Source organism: Pseudophryne corroboree, chromosome 6 (assembly GCF_028390025.1).
Source record: "Pseudophryne corroboree isolate aPseCor3 chromosome 6, aPseCor3.hap2, whole genome shotgun sequence".
NCBI classification, from domain to species: domain Eukaryota; kingdom Metazoa; phylum Chordata; class Amphibia; order Anura; family Myobatrachidae; genus Pseudophryne; species Pseudophryne corroboree.
In genome coordinates, this window is record NC_086449.1 from 789,477,012 (window position 1) to 789,500,337 (window position 23,326).

The following is a 23,326-nucleotide window of genomic DNA, read 5'->3' on the forward strand; positions in this document are numbered from 1 at the left end:
GCAGTGCAGCACACTGAGTGAGCACAGATATGGTGGAGCGTTTTTTTTCAGGCAGAGAAACAACGGATTAAACTCAAAACCCTGCACTGTACTCCCTAACAGCTGCTCCCCGTCCCCAATCCTCCCCACAATTAAAACTAAGTCACTCAGTTTGTTTTTTTTCTAATACAACGGAGAGGATGCCAGCCACGTCCTCTCCCTATCAATCTCAATGCACGTGTGAAAATGGCGGCGACGCGCGGCTCCTTATATAGAATCCGAGTCTCGCGAGAATACGACAACGGGATGATGACGTTCGGGCGCGCTCGGGTTAACCGAGCAAGGCGGGAGGATCCGAGTCACTCGGACCCGTGTAAAAAAAAGGTGAAGTTCGGGCGGGCTCGGATTCCGAGGAACCGAACCCGCTCATCACTACCAAAAAGATATATTATTTGTCCCAGATTAAGCCAGTAATCAGTTATTATTTAATTTGTCCACATTATATTTATGGATATTGGTTTCACTATATATTCGATGTAGGATTTCTATAATATAGAGGTATGTTGGAAAGTGCAGGTCCTGTTTAGTATTGTGATAATAGTTCAAAGTTCTGTAATAGGTCTAATAGGCCCTACACATTTAAAGATTATCTGTCCAATCTGGCTGATTGGAAAGAAAATCTGGCAATGGCTGGGAGCAAATGACAATCAACAATTTGCTACTAAAATCAAGAAAATGGACAAAAACAGTTCAGATAAATTGGTTTAATGAAACAAACTTAACCAATTTGACTTAAAGTCCATTTTTGTCTGTTTTTCAATGTTTGAGAGCAAATAGTTAATTGCCATTTGCTTCCAGACATTGCCAGATTTTCTTTCCAATCAGCCAGATTGGACAGATAATCTTTTAGTGTGTAGGGCCCTTTAGATCAGAGCAGATAAGTCAATTATTGTTATTTCTAATTGCAGTGCTAGACACCCTTGTCGTCATCCAGCAGGTGGTGGTAACATTAATTGTGCTGATGGAGTATAGTGCTAGTTAATCTAGTAAGCGTTATTTAATATATAGTCTCCTGTGGATGTATAGTACACCATCCAAATTATGTATATCACAGGTTCTCAAACTCGGTCCTCAGGACCCCACACGGTGCATGTTTTGCAGGTCTCCTCACAGAATCACAAGTGACATAATTAGCTCCACCTGTGGACCTTTTAAAATGTGTCAGTGAGTAATTAATACACCTGTGCACCTGCTGGGTTACCTGCAAAACATGCACTGTGTGGGGTCCTGAGGACCGAGTTTGAGAACCCCTGATGTATATATACCTCCTCAATAAAGGCAATGCACTAGGGGGGTAATTCCAAGTTGATCGCAGCAGGATTTTTGTTAGCAATTGGGCAAAACCATGTGCACTGCAGGGAAGGCAGATATAACATGTGCAGAGAGAGTTAGATTTGGGTGGGGTGTGTTCAATCTGCAATCTAATTTGCTGTGTAAAAATAAAGCAGCCAGTATTTACCCTGCACAGAAATAAAATAACCCATCCAAATCTAACTCTTTCTGCACATGTTATATCTGCCTCCCCTGCAGTGCACATGGTTTTGCCCAATTGCTATCAAAAATCCTGCTGCGATCAACTTGGAATTACCCCCTAGGTCTGAATATACTGAGTGATACACCTTGGAGGATATATACCTTCATTAACTATGTGATAGTTATAATAGTCTGGTGCATACACAATTATTGTCCTTAGAGGAGAAGCACCCTCATTGTTTGGGAGCTTACAATCTATACTCCCTGTGGCATGAGCACACGTATACACTGGGAGTAATGTTTATTCACATGCCAGTTTACTAACTAGTATGTTTTTGGAGTGTTGGAGGATACCAGAGCACCTGGAGGGAACACACACACAAACACAGGAAGAACATACAAACTCCACACATACACATAGTTAATTTGTCAGGAATTGGAACTCGCAACCTCAGGGCTGTGAGGCAGAACTGGTAACCACTAGGTCAGTGGTGCTGCCGATGCGGATTAACAGCGCTAAGCAGGGAACGCTATCCTAGTGTAAGTACTAGTAGAACAACGGTTTACTTCTCACTACATTTTAATTTTTACCATACCATTTAGCACAGGAGCTGCAATAATTGCCCCTACTTTCCAGGGACCGCCGTGGCTTTTATACTCACTGTCCATTTATTCTATACTGACCGTCTACATTTTTTTTGGGGGGGGGAAGGCATGTAACCTATAGTTCTCACCATCTGTATACGTTAATATCTATTAATAAACTCAATATAAAACTCTTACTGTTTTAATATTGATAAACTCTCTTTAATCTACTTTAATGCCACAGAGTCCTGAGTGCAGGAGATATGAGATGATCCATCCATCCATCTAACATGCTACAGACTAGTATGTACTGATACATACTTACTGATTCTGCAAATTGCATGTTCTCCCCTTTCTATATAGAGAAGTCCCAGCTGAGCACAAATAAAGTAATAGTTAAATACTGTTACTTTGTGAATCTAACAAATACATGAGCTGACAGGTACCCAGAACTGAATAACAGGGAATTTGTGTTGCACTTTCTAGTGTAATAAGCTACAACAACGCCATAACTTCCCCGTTGTGTCCGTGTTGCTTTATGCAGCAGCCAGGACCTGGCAGGAGGATTTTAAAAATGGCGGCGCCCATGGAGGTAAGCGCATGTGCTGCGTTTTATGTTCCTAAACCAGGTTTATTACTAAATCAATGCAGAGTGAGGCGTCCTACTAATACATCTTATGTATAGGAGTGCAGGGTGTCAGACTGGTCCTTCCTGGAGCGCAGTCACCGGGTTCTCGTCACACTTATACCCGGTTCCCTGCAGCAACGCAACGCACCGCTCTGTGCTGCACTAGTGGCCGCACGTTTTCCGCATTATACGTGTAGCACCATGAGAATGAGAAACAGCAGCTTGGCTGTATGATCTGGTAAGGCAGATGTATATGTGCCTTACATTACTTATTTTGCTTAGAAAACAATAACACGTCAGGTTGCTACATTTGCTACCATGCCACCAGTAATATACACAACCCAAATGAGTTGGTGTGTGTGGTCCTGCAGTATGAAAAGGGACACTTGGAAAACTTATGTCTTTGAATGTTGCCAAAGGTGGGAAGTTTCTGTTTTCGAAAAAAAGACGGGATTGGGTGAAAGCCGGACTGGTCTAGACTCCGGAACACCGCGTCGGTTCCCGCAGCAACTAATACCGCTTTCGGATCGCAAATGCCGGGTCGCACCCGAGAATTGGAAATGGGTCCTTCCCGGGTGCGACCCGGCACTGGACCCTCAGGGCTGTTACACACGCACCGGCTCCCGCCGCCCGACAAAATCCCAGACGGCTTTTTGGTGCTGCTGAGCCACATGCAGAGCAATCTGTCAGTTTACACGACCCCGGCACGGCTGCCGGGTTGCAGCCGGAAATATCCACTGAAAGGTCCGTCTGCCGTGCCGTCCTTACAGGCAGTGAGTTACGTGTGTGAGTGGACGCTTTCACACACGTTTTTTTTGTGCCGTGCTGTGGCGCATGCGCACAGCCTTAAACACAGCACAAAACCGTTGTGAAAGACCCTCCCGGATGGCAAAAAGCTGGACAAAGTTTGTCCAGCTTTTTGCGATCTGCGGAGAACCGGATTGTGTGAAACAGCCCTAACACTGTCTTCCCTGACCCGGCAATATGCAGGGTCGGGTTGCCATTGGAGGCGGGGACTGCGTCGTCATCGGGGGCTGGTGCGGAGGCAACGCTGGGAGATGAGATCATCTCCGCGCCGCCTCTCCCTATGCTGCGAACGGGTCCCGGGTCGCATCGGCCCGGCAATCCGTTCACACTGCACCTGACTCGGTAATCACCTGGGTATAATAATTACCCTTCTTTATTTCTCGGTTGAATTACCAGGTCAGGCGACCCGGGATTTCTGGAGTGACCCTTTCACAATGCACAGCGACCCGCATCGACCTGGCAATATAACTCGAGTCGATACCAGGTTATTTGTGCAGTATGAAAGGGGTATTACTTGTGCTGCTGTGGAGCTCTCAGTGCGCCGTGTCCCCCTGTATGACAAACAGCAAAAGGTGCAGAGAGATGAACAGCCCCCTCCTGACCCGCAGCGGCTGCACTCGGGCAGAGAGAATGGGAGCAGCACAACGGAACGGTACGGACATCAGAACGACTTTTTTTGTCCGCTGTGAAGCTCAGTTTAGGGAGGCATGCACAGAGAGCCCCAGAGCGGCCGAAGTTGCTGCAGGTAGCTGGTCCGGAGTCCGGACCTTTCCTGCTTTCACTTTAATCCCAAAGCCAGATCCATGGTAAATATATAGAAAGAACTGGATCCATACTAAAATTACATATGTAAATAGAACGGCCGATTAGGTGCGCTACTGTACTGTACAGTACTAATTGAGGAGTACTGTACTCCTCAATTAGCCCTTCGATATGTCGGTCCTGACATCACAAATGGACGTGCATTTGAATTTGCCTACCCATTTGTTATGTCGGTGACGGCGGTCCATGCAGGTGGGCGGGTTGCCTGTACATACAGCCAGACATGCCGATAATTTGGCTGTGCTTCAGGGCCGACGCGATATGTTTGTGAACAACATGCAGACATATCAGTTGTACACACCTGCCGATATCAACCAGTGTGTACCCAGCTCTTCTGCTGATAATTGTGCTACACACTTAATAAAGGTGTAAAATCATTTTTTTTTCATGGTGAATAACAAAATATTAGTGACCTTTCGGTTTCACAATTATGTCCTTGTTGCACACATGCAATCATATTAGATGTTAAATGAAACATTGTATCCTCATACAAAATTGGATTTTTATGCCACCAGTTATTTCTACATGATTTCTTGTAGGCCGCCCCGCTCAGCAAAGACCTGGAAGCAAATGATGAACAAAGTCAACAGGTACAAATGTTTTTTATTTTGTTATTTTTTTTTTTTTACCTAAATGGACCTATTCTCAGGACTCATGGCCTCTCTCACCTCTGAATGTAAATACCTACCACTATCCTCAAGTAGCAATTCCAGGCAGTGACGCCGAGAGAGGGAGGGGGGGGGGGGGGGTACAAATTACCTGGGCCCAGGTCTGTTGGAGGGGCCCAGTGGAGGCCCTGGTCCATGCCCCCTGTGATTAGGCCATACCCACTGAAAAGTACCTGGGCCCGGCCAGGCTCTCTACTGCCCTGGCTGGGAGGCATGCCATGCTTCTGTGAGTGGGTGCTTCTCATGTGCTAGACACGCCCCCAAAGAGGTGTGGCCATGCCCTCAGCATGCTGTGGTCACACCCCCTCCAGGTGGCCCAGGGCGTTGTTATACCGGGGCCCTCATGATCCTGACAGCGGGATTCCAGCCACCAGTATGCAGGCAGCGGGGCGAGCACTAGAAAGACCCTTGCTTTTGGACACCCATAAAGGGAGAAAAGCCTGTGGCGGCCTTTCACCGCCTGTTGGGATTCTGGCGTTGGCATTGTGTGTGCCGGGATCCCGTCAGGCGCTCTCGTGATTGCCTCCCCTACAACTATTTCAAAAATCTTTTGATGGCATTACATGATTTTTATTTTTTTAAACATGACGCCGCTGCGACTGCAGACGCGTATATTCTACATAAGCATGCGTCAACCGGAATTGATGTGGTACTCTATTTCTGTGTATGCTTCATAATTATGCGAGTGAATATGCAAATTTGGGCGTCTTATACCTTTCTGATCAAATCTCAATGAGGCCCAATATACATTATTGGCTCAAGTACTAATGATAGTAACTATGTATAAGTCCTAATTACTTCCACTGGTTACATTAATTAGGAGACTTTCCACTAGTGATATATCGGAATAGGAGTATGACGATCTTATTGATGCTCTGATACAGGAGCTAAATTGACGATTTCATCTGAGAACCGATTATACAGGTTATCACAATAGGAGGAACAGCAGTAATAGCGCTGTATTGTAATGCAGCACGAGGCGTCTGTTACAAACGACGCACCGTCAGATCTCTCCCCTCCCATTGGGCGGCTTGTGGCACCCACGGTGCCCCGCATGCTGCCCGTCGTAGAAGCCAATAAATCTTCATCCTAGAACGGAGATCTCTCACCACTTCCCGCCCCCTGAACAGAGGCGACACACCTCCATTTTCATAAACGGAGGCCGTCGCTGCGCCTTCCTTGCCCTCCAGATGGCAGCAGACCAATCGCTGACAGTCTGCTGCCACTGTGCGTCCTATGTCGCAGGACTGCTTCACGTGCATGCAGAGTATTGAAAATTGGTACTTTGCACCCGTGGGCGCACCTCCAGCCATATCTGAATTAGGCTGTACAGTATGTTGTTATACCATTACTTTATATACCATCATATGTGATATATTGTGGATGCTTACGTGTGATAATGGAATTGTTTTACCTGATATTACGAATATATAATTTTTTTTAAATTGCGTATTTTTTTATTGAAAGTTTTAAATGAACATTCCAAAAAGAATAATATGAAAAAATAAAAAATAAAAAAAAAGTATACATATGAAACAAACAATACCGGCAGGTATAGTAAAGTATGCAGGATGCAAGCAGAAGTACGGTCAGACAGGAGACACAGAATACAACTGCAGTACACGTCTAATAGTACAGGATATACAATACGCCCCACATTATATCAATAAGCAGAAAGAGTAAGAGCCCACAGGCGCCATGTGAGCTCACACATTGAGGATAAAATGATAAAATAAAATAAAAAAAGACTGACCCATGAGGCGTAGAAAAATACAAAAGTATTGGCACTGCAAACTATAGATAAAAAACATGCATGAGTATACAGGAAAAAAAAAGATAAGAAATAATTAAAATCCTAAGACCTCTGCTGCTCATAGAGATAAAACAAAAATCCCTACAAAACAGAAAAAATAAATAAATTAAAAAAAACCCAAAACAAACCACCTCAATACCCCCCACCCTGTATAGCCTATTCCCAACCTAGGTATACCTGGATCCCCAACCCCCCCCCCCCCCTCCACCCCCCATTAAACTACATGACCTAACTGTCTAACACCCCCCTCCCTCCCTTCCCTAATACCAGGATAAATGAAAAAATAAGTGACTGGGGCAAATAAAAAAAAGAAGAAATATGGCCAAACAGTAAATAGAGTAGATCTCCCTCATATGAGAAATACAAATAAAAAAATAATATGCAAATATTAAGATATGATAAGCGACCTGGAAATATAAGGAATAGTGCTGGTAGCACCCTACAGATACAACAGTATATATGGATATGTAACCCTTAAATAAGCGTTGGTCAAATAAAACATATCTTAGAACCATCAAATAACGAAATTATATCAATGGCAAGACATACAAAAAACAGAATAGAACATAGTATTTAAGAAAGTATCAACAATAAAATGGAACACAGCCAAGGACCCGGTAACCAGTGAGGTATTATACAGACTTGGAAAGAAAGAAAATCAGTCCGGAGGATAAGCCCACTCTGGAATCAAGTCATTTAGCGGTACATGAGCAGTAATCAGGAAGGTAGTGGAGCCAGCAACCATCCTGCACAGCATTAGCCAGATAGATAAGAGGATAGGCCACAGTTCCATGGTAAATGTAGAATGGAGAACCATCCCTCTCCCAAACATCACAATTATCTGCGAAATGATACAATACCGTTCTCCCCCATTATCAAGGAGGTCACACTGCGGAGCCTCAAAGAAAATTGCAATGGAGGTCCATACAGTCACCAACGATGAGACAGAGGCAGTCACCGACATCCCACGTGCCATCACCCACTGCAAATAACGGTGAATATGCGCAGGAAGAATCCGCAACTCCCCCATTTTGTTCACAATGCGTTCGTCGGAGGAACCTCCAGCATTAAGCATCGACTGTAGCGGAGCGGCAGGCACCACAGATACAAGCTCCCCCAAAGGTTCCGAGGGTAGCAGCACCGGCGGGCAGGTGGACCCCACAGGAGAACCAGTTACTGCAACAGTCTCTACTCCAAACATATTAATAACCCTTTGCTCGGATTCCGCGATAGCCTTCAGGATGATTGAGACTGAATGTCCAGAAATATGAACAGGATTAAACATGGCTGCAGGGGGAAGAAGCAGTATAGGAGCAAGAGGAAGATCCACTGGTAGAAAGGGAGCAGAGTTATACACACAGGAGCTCAGCTCATCCAAAGAACGCAGGGGTGTGAGTCCAGCAAATGTGTTCTAGAGGTGAGAGGGATCCAGGCATACAGTGCTCTTCCCTGCACTACGGTTATAGTTAAAGCTCTGTCCCAAATTCACAGGGAGTGTTGTCTCTGTAATACTATGTGCTCAGTAATATCCGCACCAGGGGAGAAGGGGACAGGCAGTGGAATGTGTGCTGTGTATAATACAAGCTCACCAGCCCTGAGCACACTGGCCCCAGCAGCTGAGTGAGGGCAGAGCTGCAGCAGGAGAAACAGCTACACTGAGAGCAGAGTCTTCCTCAGGATCCAGTCACAGATTTCACCAGCCAGTAAGTTAGGACTCTTGGCACAGAGGATCCCCAAATTCACACTGCAGGAGCAGAGGGGGGTACTGCACTCTTGCAGAAATTTTCAGCCACAGAACACCAGGGAAACAGGAGATAGATCAGGATATTAGCAGGAGCTCTGGCAGGAAGCTCACGAATATATAATTGTACATTATGAATAATTATCATATTTCTTTATTTACGTAGACATAAAATATATTTTCCCGCTACACACACATTTAATAGAGACAAGAACGCACTGAAGACAATATTTTTGCTCTGACTAGTTTATTGATGTTCTACTCTACATGCTGTAACTAGAGTAACTTATAGGCCCTACACACTTGGCGATATTCTGAAAGATATGAACGATCTCGTTCATAAATGAACGAGAACTCGTTCATATCTTTTAGTGTGGAGACTTAAGCGATGAACGATGCGCGTCCCCGCGCTCGTTCATCGCTGGTCTCCCGTCGGCTGTGCATGCAGGCCAATATGGACGATCTCGTCCATATTTGCCTGCACTTCAATGCAGCCGCGTGACGTGGGGAGTGAAGAAACTTCACTCCCCCCGTCACTGCCGCCGGGTCGCTCGTCGGCCGTATCCGCCGTCGGGCAGCTCGGCGGCGGGTCGGCCAGTGAGTAGGGCCCTTTACAGGAGGGCCAGAATGTTCTTTCCAGAAGTTCACAACAATATTCTTTATCCACTCACCTCTTAGAAAGTGGGTAAAAAGTGCACTGAGAGATTTCTGCAGTCTTCTGAACAAAAGGAGCACTAATTCCTACAGAATTACGGCCCTTTCTGATTAGAAGATTACGGAAACCTTTTAGAGCACATTTTCTATCTAGATAAAGAAGATGATTAACGTTTAATGAATTTCTGTTCTTTTGTTATTTTACTGGTCTTGTTGTCTGGGCTCCATCAGCTCAAGCTGAGTGGCTTCCACCTGGAGTTTTATGGCGTGGAGTTCCTTCTCTAAGATTTTATTCTGAGCCCACATTTCCTTCAAACGGCTGTGGGGCTCTTCCTTATTCTCTGGTTCCCAGGTTTTTAAGCGGTGATGGAGCTTGCGTTGGTTCTCTTCTTCCGGTTCTTTTAAAGGCCATGCTGCCAGGAGCCTGTTCCGTCATCCAACGGCCATCGCGGAACTCACTGTAGTGATCACTCAGGTGTACTTTTGGGATAATTTCACCATTATCCAGCCACAAAGTATACGTTGACAAGTAAGAACCTTTTCACCTTGGTGGGCTTTTTGGTCAAAATTTACGATGGCGGTAGTGGTCTGCTATCGCCTCCATGAGGTTGGAGATCCACTTCAGAGCCATTATTCTGCCAGGTGGAAAGATGTAGAGTAGACAGTGTTAGATGCCTTGAAACACATTTACAATTGTAATAGAGATATCAACTATTTAGGGATATACATTCATATGTAGGCTCATCTAGAACCTGAAACTGTAAGAGGTATAATGGACTTTCTGTAAAGTCCAGTACCCCGTGACCACTTTAAACTGTAGAACACTTTCAGTGTTGGAAATTGTAATGTCATCGGTGGAGTCTGACACAAACCTACTTTCTGACTTCTCTATAAAATTGAGTATTTGGGGGGGGTTGTTTTGTTTTGTTTTTTTGCACAAATGTAGCTCAGGGCAAATTCTCGTTTTGTGTCTGCATACAGATGTGATGTTTCGTAGCCTATAAGTTTATTCAGGGGTGTTTTTGAGCATTTGAGTATTAACACCTTAATGACCAGAGTACAGTGAGTTTTGTTGACTCTTTATTCTGACATACTTCTTTTGTTGTTGACATTTTGAGACAAGAGTGTTTCTAGTAGGATTAGGGAGGAATCCTTGTGTCCTGGCACGTGAAATGATTTCAGATGGCCTAATAAACACCTGGTATGCTCATCTTGTACAGGATGAGTCTGAGGAAGAGCTTGACGACACTCCGGGCCCCGCAGAACCCAGGGTGAGGGATACGCCAGGGGATATATCATTCGAGGCTGCAGTGAACACCATCGCGTTTCACCCCAGTCGGGATATCCTCGCTGCAGGAGACGTAGATGGGGATGTGTTTGTGTAAGTCGTCAAATAAGTTTATTTTTGATTTTTAAACAATTATCTTGCGAGTCTGACGCCCATGATCTCCCTAACGATCCTCCCCTGACAGCCCAGCGCGTTTCACTCATACAACTTTAGTAGTAATCATGCTGTGTTCCATCTGCACTTACCTTTCACTGCCATGCTAATGGCTCACCCACATTTCCGATCAACATCTCAGCTAATGGTCGCTGCACTGTATCTTTCTGTATTCCCCGTGTAAATACTTTTTCAGCATGTTTGGTGGTCATCTGTGTTTCAATGGTACTTACTCAGTGCTGATCATACCGTCAGCAGATACTGCTCATCAACATGCATGGTAATAGATTTCCAGGACTGATCAGCTGTCTTCCATGCACACGGGCTTCCTGCCTAATACACTTTAGCAGTGTTTCTCAAGTCCAGTCCTCGGGACATACTTAACGTCCATGTTTTCCAGGTCTCCTCACAGAACAATAAGTGAAATAACTAGAATCACCTGTGGATCTTATTACGTGTCAGTCAGTAATGAATACACCTGTTCTCTAGCAAAGAGATATGGAAAACATGCACTGTCAGTGTGTCCCGAGGACTGGATTTGAGAAGCACTGAGAAGTATATAATGTGTTGTCAAATACTCTACGGCAGTGGTTGCCAATTTCAGTCCTCGAGGCCACTATCATTCCAGGTTTTAAGGATATCCATGGGCGAACACAGAAGGGTAGTTCAAAATGAGAAAGGCTTTTAGAGGGAGATGATTATATCTTTCTTCACATTATCACTCTCTAAGGGGCGGATTCAATTAGCCGAGGTTATTTACCACAGGCTAATTGATCTGCCGGGGCTATTCAATTATAGCTCATGGCAGCTCCTGCAGTTAACGCAGATTTCTGTTCGAGCCTGAGGAAGATTGAACAGAATTCCACTTAAATGCCCTGATCACAGGTGCTGCAAAGCTGTTAACCCATAGTTCCGGGAATTTATAACGGATTCTATGGGTTAACGCACAGTAGTTGGTAATTTACCAAGGAAAATGGGCTTTAATTGAATAGCCCAGGGATTTAAAGCCCGAGGCAGTAAATGAATGCAGGTATTTGAATCCAGTCCTAAGGCTTAGTACATCTGCCCCTGAGTCACGTATGCTTCAGCATGGATATCCCGAAAAACTGGACTGTTGGGCTTTGAGGATCAAGTTTGGGAATGTCATTGCATGGTATTGGGAGCCGCATTAGATGCAAACTGGAGAAGGTATTGGAATGATGTCAACTCTGATGCAGATGGCAACTCAGATAAGCAGAAGACCAATATAGGGGTCAGTTTATTACGGGGAATATTGAGCGATGACCACGGTTGTGGCATATGAACGCCACCAATGGCACACTAAATCACCCCCTAAATCCCATGTCGTAGTTGGCAGCCCCACAGGGGTACATACTAAAATACCGATTCAGGGGATACCATAAGTGCGACCAATTTGCTCAATACATTGTTACCATGGCACTTAATTGAATTAACCCATAGTGTTCAGGAAAAGGAAAGACACAGCATTATAATCAGCGACAGCTCCAGATTGTTTTTGTGTTTGCAATGGGAAGGCCATAAGTGTGGAGGGGACACACACAAGACCCCCGTTACATGACACAGGATGTACAGGCCACAAGGTAGAACATCACATTATTACAAAGATGCTCTTTTCAGAAATTTTGCTTTGTCGTCACAATGTCTAATTTTTGTGTGTTTTTGTTACTAATTTTAATTGAAACACATTGGCCCTCATTCCGAGTTGTTCGCTCGCTAGCTGCTTTTAGCAGCTTTGCACACGCTAAGCCGCACACGCTACTTCCCTACTGGGAGTGACTTTTAGCTTAACAGAATTGCGAACGAAAGATTAGCAGAATAGCGAAAAGAAATTTCTTTGCAGTTTCTGAGTAGCTCGAGACTTACTCGGCATCTGCGATCAGTTCAGTGCTTGTCGTTCCTGGTTTGACGTCACAAACACTTCCAGCGTTCACCCAGACACTCACCCGTTTCTTCAGCCACTCCCACGTTTTCCCCAGAAACGGTTGCGTTTTTTCACACACACACCCATAAAACGGCCAGTTTCCGCCCAGAAACAACCACTTCCTGTCAATCACACAACGATCACCAGAACGAAGAGATTTCTCCGTTAAGCTGTGAGTAAACTACCCAACTTTTTAGCAAATTTACTTGGTGCACTGCGAACGTTGCGCATGCGCAGTTTGCGACTAATCGCACCGATGCGGGGAAAAATAACGAGCAAACAACTCGGAATGAGGGCTATTATTTGAAGACACATTGCTGAATACTCAATAGCTGTTATTACAACTGTTGCGATTTAAAGGTTACTTCAGAGGTTCCCAAACGCGGTCCTCACGGCACCCCAACAGTCCAGGATTTAGGTATATCCATGGCTCGGCACAGATGGTTAAATCAAATTGACTGAGGTGCTAATTAGTCACCTGTGGCCAAGCATGGATAAATGTAAAACCTGGACCGTTGTGATGCCTTGAGGACCGCGTTTGGGAACCTCTGGGTTACTGTATGTCAGTACTCAGAGCCACCCCTGCTTGCTGTCGGACTCATTACAGTCTTTGAAGGTAATTCTCAGATGCTGCATTTAGGATTAGAGACTGATCAGCAATATTTGCTATTCAATGAATCCTCCTTTATTTCAGTTATTCATATTCCTGCCTGGAGGATGGGAACAAAGAGCTGTGGTCTTCTGGGCATCACCTGAAATCCTGCCGAGATGCAGCTTTTACCAGTGATGGACAACGTAAGAGGACACTTTCACACCTAGTGCATGGAGACTGCATTGGTTTTCTTTCCCTTCCCCCCCCCCATTTTAATGTATGGTCTGAGCATGTTATAGGGGGTAATTCTGAGTTGATCGCAGCAGGAACTTTGTTAGCAGTTGGGCAAAACCATGTGCACTGCAGGGGGGCAGATATAACATGTGCAGAGAGAGTTAGATTTGGGTGGGTTATTTTGTTTCTGTGCAGGGTAAATACTGGCTGCTTTATTTTACACTGCAATTTAGATTGCAGATTGAACAGACCCCACCCAAATCTAACTCTCTCTGCACATGTTATATCTGCCTCCCCTGCAGTGCACATGGTTTTGCCCAATTGCTAACAAAGTTCTTGCTGCGATCAACTCAGAATTACCCCCATTGTACTCAATCCTTGGGATATTCTCTGTTTAGAAGTGGGCGGGGTTAGAATGATCTGCAACCAAACAGAACATTAGACTACTCCACAGAGCACAGAGTATTTCAGGAGATGTGTGTGCTGAACTCGTGGTAGGCAGTGTCCTGTCCGGTAGTGTGATCTGGTTAGTGAGGACAGGGGCACATGTGAGAGGGGCAGGGGCACATGTGAGAGGGGGGGGGGGGGGGGGGCAAAGGTACATGTGAGAGTGGCAGAGGTGTGTGTGAAAGGGGCCAATTTGTCTGAATGACCGCTTTTTTCCAATTTATAGTGTTTGGGAGCAAGTGGTTGCTTGTCATTGGCTCTCATGCATTACCAGATCTTCTTTCCAACCAGACAATCTCTCAGAGGAGCTGAACTATACTAGATAGGGCAAATCAGACAATACAGTGTAAATGTATGGGAGGGGGGAGCTCACAGCCCAATGTCACTGGCAGGTGTGTGTAGTGTTTATATCCTCCTTCTCCATGGACAATACGAATACAAATGCCGGTTTTGTAATATTTTTATCTTTTATTCATTTAGAACTTTTCACCGTTTCTAAAGACAAGTCCATTCACATTCTCAACGTGGAGCAGGGAAAGCTTGTGAAGCGCATTACCAAAGCCCATGAGTAAGAATCTCCTTCATACCTTACAGGGTCCTAGAGGGTGTGTAGACTATACCGCCAGCCTATGGGTGATGGGTGTGTGCAGCTTACATGATCCCATCCCTGTATGGGAGTTTCCGTATGCTGCACATTCACATCTCACCTGACAGGGAAACTGCATAGAAATAAAGGACACGGGGGACTTCTACGTGTATTTTAGGGGATCATGTATCTTGGAAACAGAAAAAGTCTCCTCCGTCCATGACTGGCCTCTCCTCAACTCTCTAATTTATCCTCACCAGGTATGCTAATCCAGGTATATCATGGGTCAAAAGTCTACAACAGGCGTAGGTATCGTGTGGCACTCCAGCTGCTGTAGTACTACACATCTCAGCATGCCCACCATCACAGCCGCACCTCCTACCGTTGTAGTGCCTCTGTCACCATCACAGCCGCACCTCCTACCCCTGTAGTGCCTCTGTCACCATCACAGCCGCACCTCCTACCGCTGTAGTGCCTCTGTCACCATCATATCCGCACCTCCTACCTCTGTAGTGCCTCTGTCACCATCACAGCCACACCTCCTACCTCTGTTGGGCCTCTGTCACCATCACATCCACACCTCCAACCCCTGTAGTGCCTCTGTCACAGCCGCACCTCCTACCGCTGTAGTGCCTCTGTCACAGCCGCACCTCCTACCGCTGTAGTGCCTCTCTCACTGTCACAGCCACACCTCCTTCCACTGTAGTGCCTCTGTCACCATCACATCCACACCTCCTACCTCTGTAGTGCCTCTGTCACCATCATAGCTGCACCTCCTACCCCTGTAGTGCCTCTGTCACTGTCACAACCGCACCTCCTGCCACTGTAGTGCCTCTGTTACCATCACAGCCACACCTCCTTATGCTGTAGTGCCTCTGTCACTATCACAGCCACACCTCCTACCTCTATAGTGCCTCTGTCACTGTCATAGCCACACCTTCTACCACTCTAGTGCCTCCGTCATCATCACAGCCGCACCTCCTACCACTGTAGTGCCTCTGTCACCATCACATCCGCACCTCCTACCGCTGTAGTGCCTCTGTCACCATCACAGCCGCACCTCCTTATGTTGTAGTGCCTCTGTCACCATCACATCCACACCTCCTACCACTGTAGTGCCTCCATCACCATCACAGCCACACCTCCTACCCCTGTAGTGCCTCTGTCACCATCAGTCGCACCTCCTACCGCTGTAGTGCCTGTGTCACAGCCGCACCTCCTACCCTTGTAGTGCCTCTGTCACCTTCACATCCACACCTCCTGCCTCTGTCACTGTCACAGCCGCACCTCCTTATGCTGTAGTGCCTCTGTCACTATCATAGCCAACCTCTGTAGTGCCTCTGTCACCATCACAGCTGCACCTTCTACCTCTGTAGTACCTCTGTCACTGTCACAGCCGCACCTCCTTATGCTGTAGTGCCTCTGTCACTATCATAGCCAACCTCCCACCTCTGTAGTGCCTCTGTCACCATCACAGCTGCACCTTCTACCTCTGTAGTACCTCTGTCACTGCCGCACCTCCTTATGCTGTAGTGCCTCTGTCACTATCATAGCCAACCTCCCACCTCTGTAGTGCCTCTGTCACCATCACAGCCGCACCTCCTACCTCTGTAGTACCTCTGTCACCATCACAGCCACACCTCCTACCCCTGTAGTGCCTCTGTCACCATCACAGCCACACCTCCTACCCTTGTAGTGCCTCTGTCACCTTCACATCCACACCTCCTACCTCTGTAGTGCCTCTGTCACTGTCACAGCCGCACCTCCTTATGCTGTAGTGCCTCTGTCACTATCATAGCCAACCTCCTACCTCTGTAGTGCCTCTGTCACCATCATAGCTGCACCTCCTACCCCTGTAGTGCCTCTGTCACTGTCACAACCGCACCTCCTGCCACTGTAGTGCCTCTGTTACCATCACAGCCACACCTCCTTATGCTGTAGTGCCTCTGTCACTATCACAGCCACACCTCCTACCTCTATAGTGCCTCTGTCACTGTCATAGCCACACCTTCTACCACTCTAGTGCCTCCGTCATCATCACAGCCGCACCTCCTACCGCTGTAGTGCCTCTGTCACCATCACATCCGCACCTCCTACCGCTGTAGTGCCTCTGTCACCATCACAGCCGCACCTCCTTATGTTGTAGTGCCTCTGTCACCATCACATCCACACCTCCTACCACTGTAGTGCCTCCATCACCATCACAGCCACACCTCCTACCCCTGTAGTGCCTCTGTCACCATCAGTCGCACCTCCTACCGCTGTAGTGCCTCTGTCACAGCCGCACCTCCTACCCTTGTAGTGCCTCTGTCACCTTCACATCCACACCTCCTTATGCTGTAGTGCCTCTGTCACTATCATAGCCAACCTCTGTAGTGCCTCTGTCACCATCACAGCTGCACCTTCTACCTCTGTAGTGCCTCTGTCACTGTCACAGCCGCACCTCCTTATGCTGTAGTGCCTCTGTCACTATCATAGCCAACCTCCCACCTCTGTAGTGCCTCTGTCACCATCACAGCTGCACCTTCTACCTCTGTAGTACCTCTGTCACTGCCGCACCTCCTTATGCTGTAGTGCCTCTGTCACTATTATAGCCAACCTCCCACCTCTGTAGTGCCTCTGTCACCATCACAGCCGCACCTCCTACCTCTGTAGTACCTCTGTCACCATCACAGCCACACCTCCTACCCCTGTAGTGCCTCTGTCACCATCACAGCCACACCTCCTACCCTTGTAGTGCCTCTGTCACCTTCACATCCACACCTCCTACCTCTGTAGTGCCTCTGTCACTGTCACAGCCGCACCTCCTTATGCTGTAGTGCCTCTGTCACTATCATAGCCAACCTCCTACCTCTGTAGTGCCTCTGTCACCATCACAGCCACACCTCCTACCTCTGTAGTGCCTCTGTCACCATCATAGCCACACCTCCTACCTCTGTAGTACCTCTGTCACCATCACAGCCACACCTCCTACCTCTGTAGTGCCTATGGCAGGAAATATATAGTGTGCTCACATGAGACACTTGAGTTTTTGTGACAATTTCCTGCCACTTACAAAGCGTTTCTGAATAACGTGTCCACTTACAGCACACGTATGCATAGGCAGATGGACACTGGGTGTGAAGGAACGTCTGTGTTTCTACCTCACTTTTCATTTTCCCTCAGAAAAAAGCAGGGCGGGGCAGTTAGCATTTTTGCTAATTAAAGTACAATAAAGAAAGGTAATAGAGGACTGTGAATGTATTATGATGATTTATCTCCTACATGGCAGCTCTGCGCTGAACAGCCTGCTGCTGATAGATGAGAACCTCTTTGCCACCGGTGATGAGAGCGGGATGCTGAAAATCTGGGACCTCCGCAGAGGTACGGCTTTTATGGAGATGAAGAACCACGAAGAATACATCAGTGACATGGTCATTGACCAAAACAAAAAGCTGCTTCTCACTGCCAGGTACCTCCTTCCGTTCATCTACTCAGGATTAGAACCCTTTAATTGCTCACTGTCACTCATCTATTTAACCTTGGATGTTGACGCACAGTTAGACCCCTCCCTTACATTTATTAAGTGACCTGACGATTATTTCACTTATTTCCCCCCTCCCCCCCCTGCAGTTTAATGATATGTCTTGTGCTGTGTTACTGTAATCGTGTGTCCGTTATTCCTTACAGCGGGGATGGAACAATGGGAGTATTCAACATAAAGAGACGGCGGTTTGAGTTACTCTCCGAATACCAGAACGGAGATCTGACATCTGTTGCTATAATGAAGGTTGGTTGTGCGGTGACACCCTTACCCCTTTATTGGGGTGGATGGTCATTATGCGCCCTTTAAAGCCACTACTTGGTGCCTGGTGTAAGAATCTTGTTTATACCCGAAGGAAGTTTGTCATCAACTTAGGTTTTAACAGGTCACGTTTGCTAAATATATACAGCGTAAGGGACTGGTTACTAGTCGCATGGTAAGTAGGAGTAATTGCGATAACTGTACACATTTGTAATTAATTGCGAATCTCTGCCTGCATTCCTAATAGGCTGCATCAGTGCACCTGCACTGCCCCCCTTTATCCGCGGGGGGAAAAGCAGCCGTCCTCATCGGCAGCGCGCATTTTCTCCAGACCTATCATTGGTGCAGGAGATACGAGTGAAGCCAGATGGGTCTCTGCATATGTTCATACGTGTACGTGGTCTACACGCTTATACCCTGACACATGCGCAGCCTGCTAAGTACAGTGAGGTCCGTAGGCACACAGAATCGCAGGCAACTCTGTGTTTCCAGGGCCGTATAGAGTGACGTTGGGCCTGGGTACTGTAGGAGGTGGCCTAAATGTGGAGGCGAGGCCACACCCCCAAACTCAAGAAAATATGCGCTGTGCGCCCCTCAGCCAGGGGCAGATGTGGGAGGGAGGTGTGATATGCCATGCAGGCAGAGGAGACTGGACCCACCACAGCCCAGCACACTACTGGCATGGGGAGAGAGGCTGCTGCCGCTGACAGATGACAAGTAGAGTGGGGGCTGCAGACCCCCTTACCGGCGTGCACATTCATACATTACTTTTACTGTACTTTAAGTTGATGACTGCATTGTATTTATCAGAACACTGGCACTTTTGAGTTTTCAACACAACTCTATGTAATGATGCATCTCTCAGAAGCAGCGACCCCCTGGACTGCAGCCCCGTCCAAGCAGTGCAGGGGGGAGCTGGCCAGGACATGTGAACATACATGTGTAGTTGCATGTAACATATGTCCTGGCTTCCTTCGCCGGGGATCCGTCACAGCATGGAACACAGTGCTCAGGCGGTCAATCACCGGTTAACCCGGACGCCTGGGAAACCAGCCAATGGGAGTCCGGGGGGCGGGCAAAACGATGATTGACAGCCTGAGCACTGTGTTCCATGCGGCGCCGGATCCAAGGGGAGGGAAGCCAGGACATATGTTACATACAACTACACATGTATGTTAATATGTCCTGGCCAGCTCTCCCCTGCACTGCTTGGCGCTGCAGCCGTCCAACCGAGGGGCAGCAGCCGCCGCTGTTCAGAAGTAACCTGTACCCGGATCACCACGGCCATTACAAAATGCCAAGATCTGCGTTAAGAAACAGCCTTGCCCGATGTGATGAGATTTTGTGAAACCCTGTAATCCCCCTATTTTCTCTCTTGCTTCAGAGGGGAAAAAAAGTGGCCTGTGGTTCCAGCGAGGGGACCATCTACCTGTTTAACTGGAATGGGTTTGGGGCAACAAGTGACCGTTTTGCAGTGAAGGCGGAGTCTATAGACTGCATGATCCCCATCAGCGATAACGTCGTGTGCACAGGGTCCACGGATGGCATTATTAGGTCAGTGGCATCATGGAGCACGTCTCATAACCAAGACAATGGGGGACATGTACTAAGCAGTGATAAAAGTGGAGAAGTGAGCCAGTGGAGAAGTTTCCCATGACAACCAATCAGCATTGATGTAACATTTATAGTTTGCATATTATAAACATATACAGAGCAGCTGATTGGTTGCCGTGGGCAACTTCTCCACTGGCTCACCTCTACTTTTATCACTGCTTAGTACATGTCCCCCATACTTGGAAATTAGGGGTAGCTCTCACTGGGGGAGATTTCTTAAACCTTCTGATGACGACAAGCGGAGATTGTGGCTCATGGCAACCAAACAGTTTTTAGCTAACATTCTGCACTTTGTACTAAATAACGGACGCCGGAATCTGATTGGTTACGCCTCCATTTGTTCTCTTTATAACAAACATTACACATAAACATTGACAGATACAGATGCGTCCTCTTACGTCTTTGCTCCGTGCGCTACAAATCGCGTTACACATAACACGTGACTCTAGCGCAGAGCGTCTTTTTGTGTGCGTTTTTGTCTGTGATAATGCATCTTAGACACAAAGTAATGTAATAGAACGCACAAGCAGCTTCTGCTGATTAAAATGATATGCAGCATGGCCATATTCTAAGACGCATTTTTGCGGAAGGAATGCAAAAAAAAAAGACGCTCGGCGCTACAGAGTCCCGCTGCGGCATGGCGCGGCTTCAAGGGCTGTTTAGCATGTCTGCAGCAAGGATGTAAGAGAACACATCTGTAAATGATTTGCAAGTGAACACATGACACCAGGATAATGATCTCGGATTGTGGTTTAGTGATTGACACCTGAGTGTAGACATTAGAAAATAAACGGACCAAAATTGTAATTAATACGTACTACAATCTGTCTCCCGCTCTCTGACTACTAATTTATTTGATAAATTAATTTCTTTATTACGGGAAAGATGTGTCAGCACCATCGCAATTGTTCTAAATTATGATGGTTTTTAAAGTGAGTTGCTAATTAAACAACATTACATCAGTAACACAAAAGATCATTTCCATTGTGTCTCATGTCATATACTGGGAAGTATTGTAATTTTAACAATGACTAAAATCAGGACTTTGGGGGTCATTCCGACCTGATCGCACGCTGCCGTTTTTCGCAGAGCATCGAACAGGTTACTACTGCGCATGCGTTTGCACTGCAATGCACAGGCGCGTCGTACGGGTACAAAGCGGATCGTTGCTGGGCGATGGATTTAACAAAGAATCCATTCGCACGGCCGATCGCAAGGAGATTGACAGGAAGAGGGCGTTTGTGGGTGTCAACTGACCGTTTTCTGGGAGTGGTAGGGAAAACGCAGGCGTGTCCAAGCGTTTGCAGGGCGGGTGTCTGACATCCATTCCGGGACCAAAAAGACTGAAGTGATCGCAAGGGCTGAGTAAGTCCAGAGCTACTCAGAAACTGCGAAAAACTTTTTTGTACCGCTCGGCTGAACAGGCGATCGCACACTTGCAAAGCGAAAATACACTTCCCCGTGTGCGGCGAGTATGCGTTTGCACGGCTGCTAAACGTAGCTAGCGAGCGATCAACTCGGAATGACCCTCTATGTCCCTGGTACAAAACCAGCTCTGTGATCTTAGTGGGTCATTCAGATATAATCGCTGCTGTGCGTTGTGTTTTCGCACAGCGGGTGAGCAGGTACTAAATGCGCATGTGTATGCACCGCAATGCGCATGCGCGTCTGACAACAACAAAGGGCATCGCTGGTCAGCGACTGGATGGTGCGACAATTCCATTCGCACGGGCGTTTGCAAGGTGATTGACAGGAAGAGGCCGTTTGTGGGTGGCAACTGAGCGTTTACTGGGAGTGTCCGGAAAAACGCAGGCGTGTCCAAGCCTTTTCAGGGATTGTGTGTGACGTCGGCTCCGGCCCTGATCAGCCTGATGTGATCGCAGTGTAGGAGTAAGTCCTGGGCTGCGCAGACAGAAACTGCACACAGTGGATTTTAGCAGATCGGCGTACACATAGGATCGCACACTTGCACGGCGAATTCACACTCCCCCTGGAGGCGGCGACTATCTGATCGCAGGACAGCAAAATTAGCAGCCCAGCGATCAGGTCTGAATTACCCCCACAGTTATGTATTTAGGTTAAAACTCAGCTGAGATGTATACAGTACAGATGACATCACAAAGATGGACAGAAACACTTAATGACATCACACAGTTAGGGATCTATTTTGTATGAAGAAATAGTCTCATTTTAAATAAATAAATCATTTTTTTATTTGTCAACCAGAACAAAAATGAGATGTTTTTTAATCGTACATATATATATTTTTAATTATCTCATGTTTTTATTCCAGGGCCATTAACATTTTGCCCAACCGAGTTATCGGTACGGTGGGTCAGCATCCAGGAGAACCAATAGAACAGCTGTCTAAATCCCGGGATGGAAAACTCTTGGCCAGCTGCGCCCATGACCAGAAAGTGAAGTTCTGGGACGTTTCGTCACTCGGCTCCGTCATAGTGGACGTTTACAGGAAGCGGAAGAAGAACCGGCAGCTACCGGCGCTCAGCAAGAAGGCATTTGGCGGAGCCGACGACTTTTTCGCTGACTTGAGGGAAGAGACGACCGAAAACAAAGAAAAGGAAAACGATGATGAAGAAAGTGACAGCGATGACACAGATAGCGACTGAAATATTCCATACGGACAGAACTCATTTGAAGTTCACTTTAAAGTGCGCTGATAGCTTACAAGGACCGCAGTTAGGCTGCATACTCCCAAATATCAGTCCAGTGACTTTTTTTTCTGTCAGTACCATGTGGTCAAACCAGAAACTCTTCAAACCAGTGGTCAGACTGTTGGCAGTGCCACCAAAAGTTGTGAGATATTTCCCAAAAGGCCTAGAAGTTCCATCCCATATTGATATAATTTCTTCACTACTGTTATTTCACATGGCAGATGATGGTATATCTTGTCAGGCTGCAATTTGGGCCTGATTCATGTTTGTAAGTAAAGCAAAAAAGCAAGCAACTGGGCAAAACCATGTTGCACTGCAGGTGGGGCAGATGTAACATGTGCAGAGAGAGTTAGATTTGGGTGGGGTGTGTTCAAACTGAAATCTAAATTGCAGTGTAAAAATAAAGCTGCCTAACATTTGTGGGCTACATGCAAAAGCAGCCAGTGTTTACCCTGCACAGAATTTTTTTTAATGTATTTGCTTCCCTTGCATGGCAACACGGTTTGTACCGGACACAAAGTTACTTTCTTTTTTTGCTTTACTTACAAACCTGAATCAGTCCCTTTGTTACATAATGGAATGCTAAATATTTAAACATGTTGTCTTTTCTACCAAATAATGGTGAACATACTCCTTTTTCTTTTCTCTGAACATGGCATTTTAAAGTGAATCTATTATACCTACAGTCATAAACAGAGGAAAATAAGAATTTACTTACCGATAATTCTATTTCTCGGAGTCCGTAGTGGATGCTGGGGTTCCTGAAAGGACCATGGGGAATAGC

The 23,326-nt window shown here is 46.5% G+C and overlaps 1 protein-coding gene across 5 annotated transcripts; it reads left to right on the forward strand.

The window, feature by feature from the left end:
• The first annotated feature begins 1,710 nt into the window (after positions 1 to 1,710).
• On the forward strand, positions 1,711 to 23,172 carry WDR55 (WD repeat domain 55). Of its 5 annotated transcripts, XM_063928779.1 has the most exons (10): positions 2,637 to 2,689; positions 4,894 to 4,944; positions 10,451 to 10,611; positions 13,308 to 13,408; positions 14,367 to 14,454; positions 14,733 to 14,777; positions 17,744 to 17,923; positions 18,142 to 18,241; positions 19,641 to 19,810; positions 22,164 to 23,172. In XM_063928779.1, the coding sequence occupies exons 1-10, from the start codon at positions 2,672 to 2,674 to the stop codon at positions 22,495 to 22,497; spliced, it is 1,248 nt and encodes a 415-aa protein (XP_063784849.1). In that variant the 5' UTR covers positions 2,637 to 2,671; the 3' UTR covers positions 22,498 to 23,172. The 5 variants fall into 5 exon arrangements, with proteins under 5 accessions (XP_063784853.1, XP_063784852.1, XP_063784849.1 ...); XM_063928783.1 differs by lacking the exons at positions 2,637 to 2,689; positions 10,451 to 10,611 and adding an exon at positions 1,711 to 2,052; XM_063928782.1 differs by lacking the exon at positions 10,451 to 10,611 and having other exon boundaries at positions 2,598 to 2,689.
• The last annotated feature ends 154 nt before the right edge of the window (positions 23,173 to 23,326 follow it).

What these genes read in the sequence shown, in the direction of transcription:
- WDR55 (XM_063928779.1), top strand. An exon ending in CGCATTACCAAAGCCCATGA is followed by an intron (nt 14,455 to 14,732) that starts GTAAGAATCTCC and finishes TATCCTCACCAG; the next exon opens with GTATGCTAATCCAGGTATAT. An exon ending in TCCACGGATGGCATTATTAG is followed by an intron (nt 19,811 to 22,163) that starts GTCAGTGGCATC and finishes TTTTTATTCCAG; the next exon opens with GGCCATTAACATTTTGCCCA.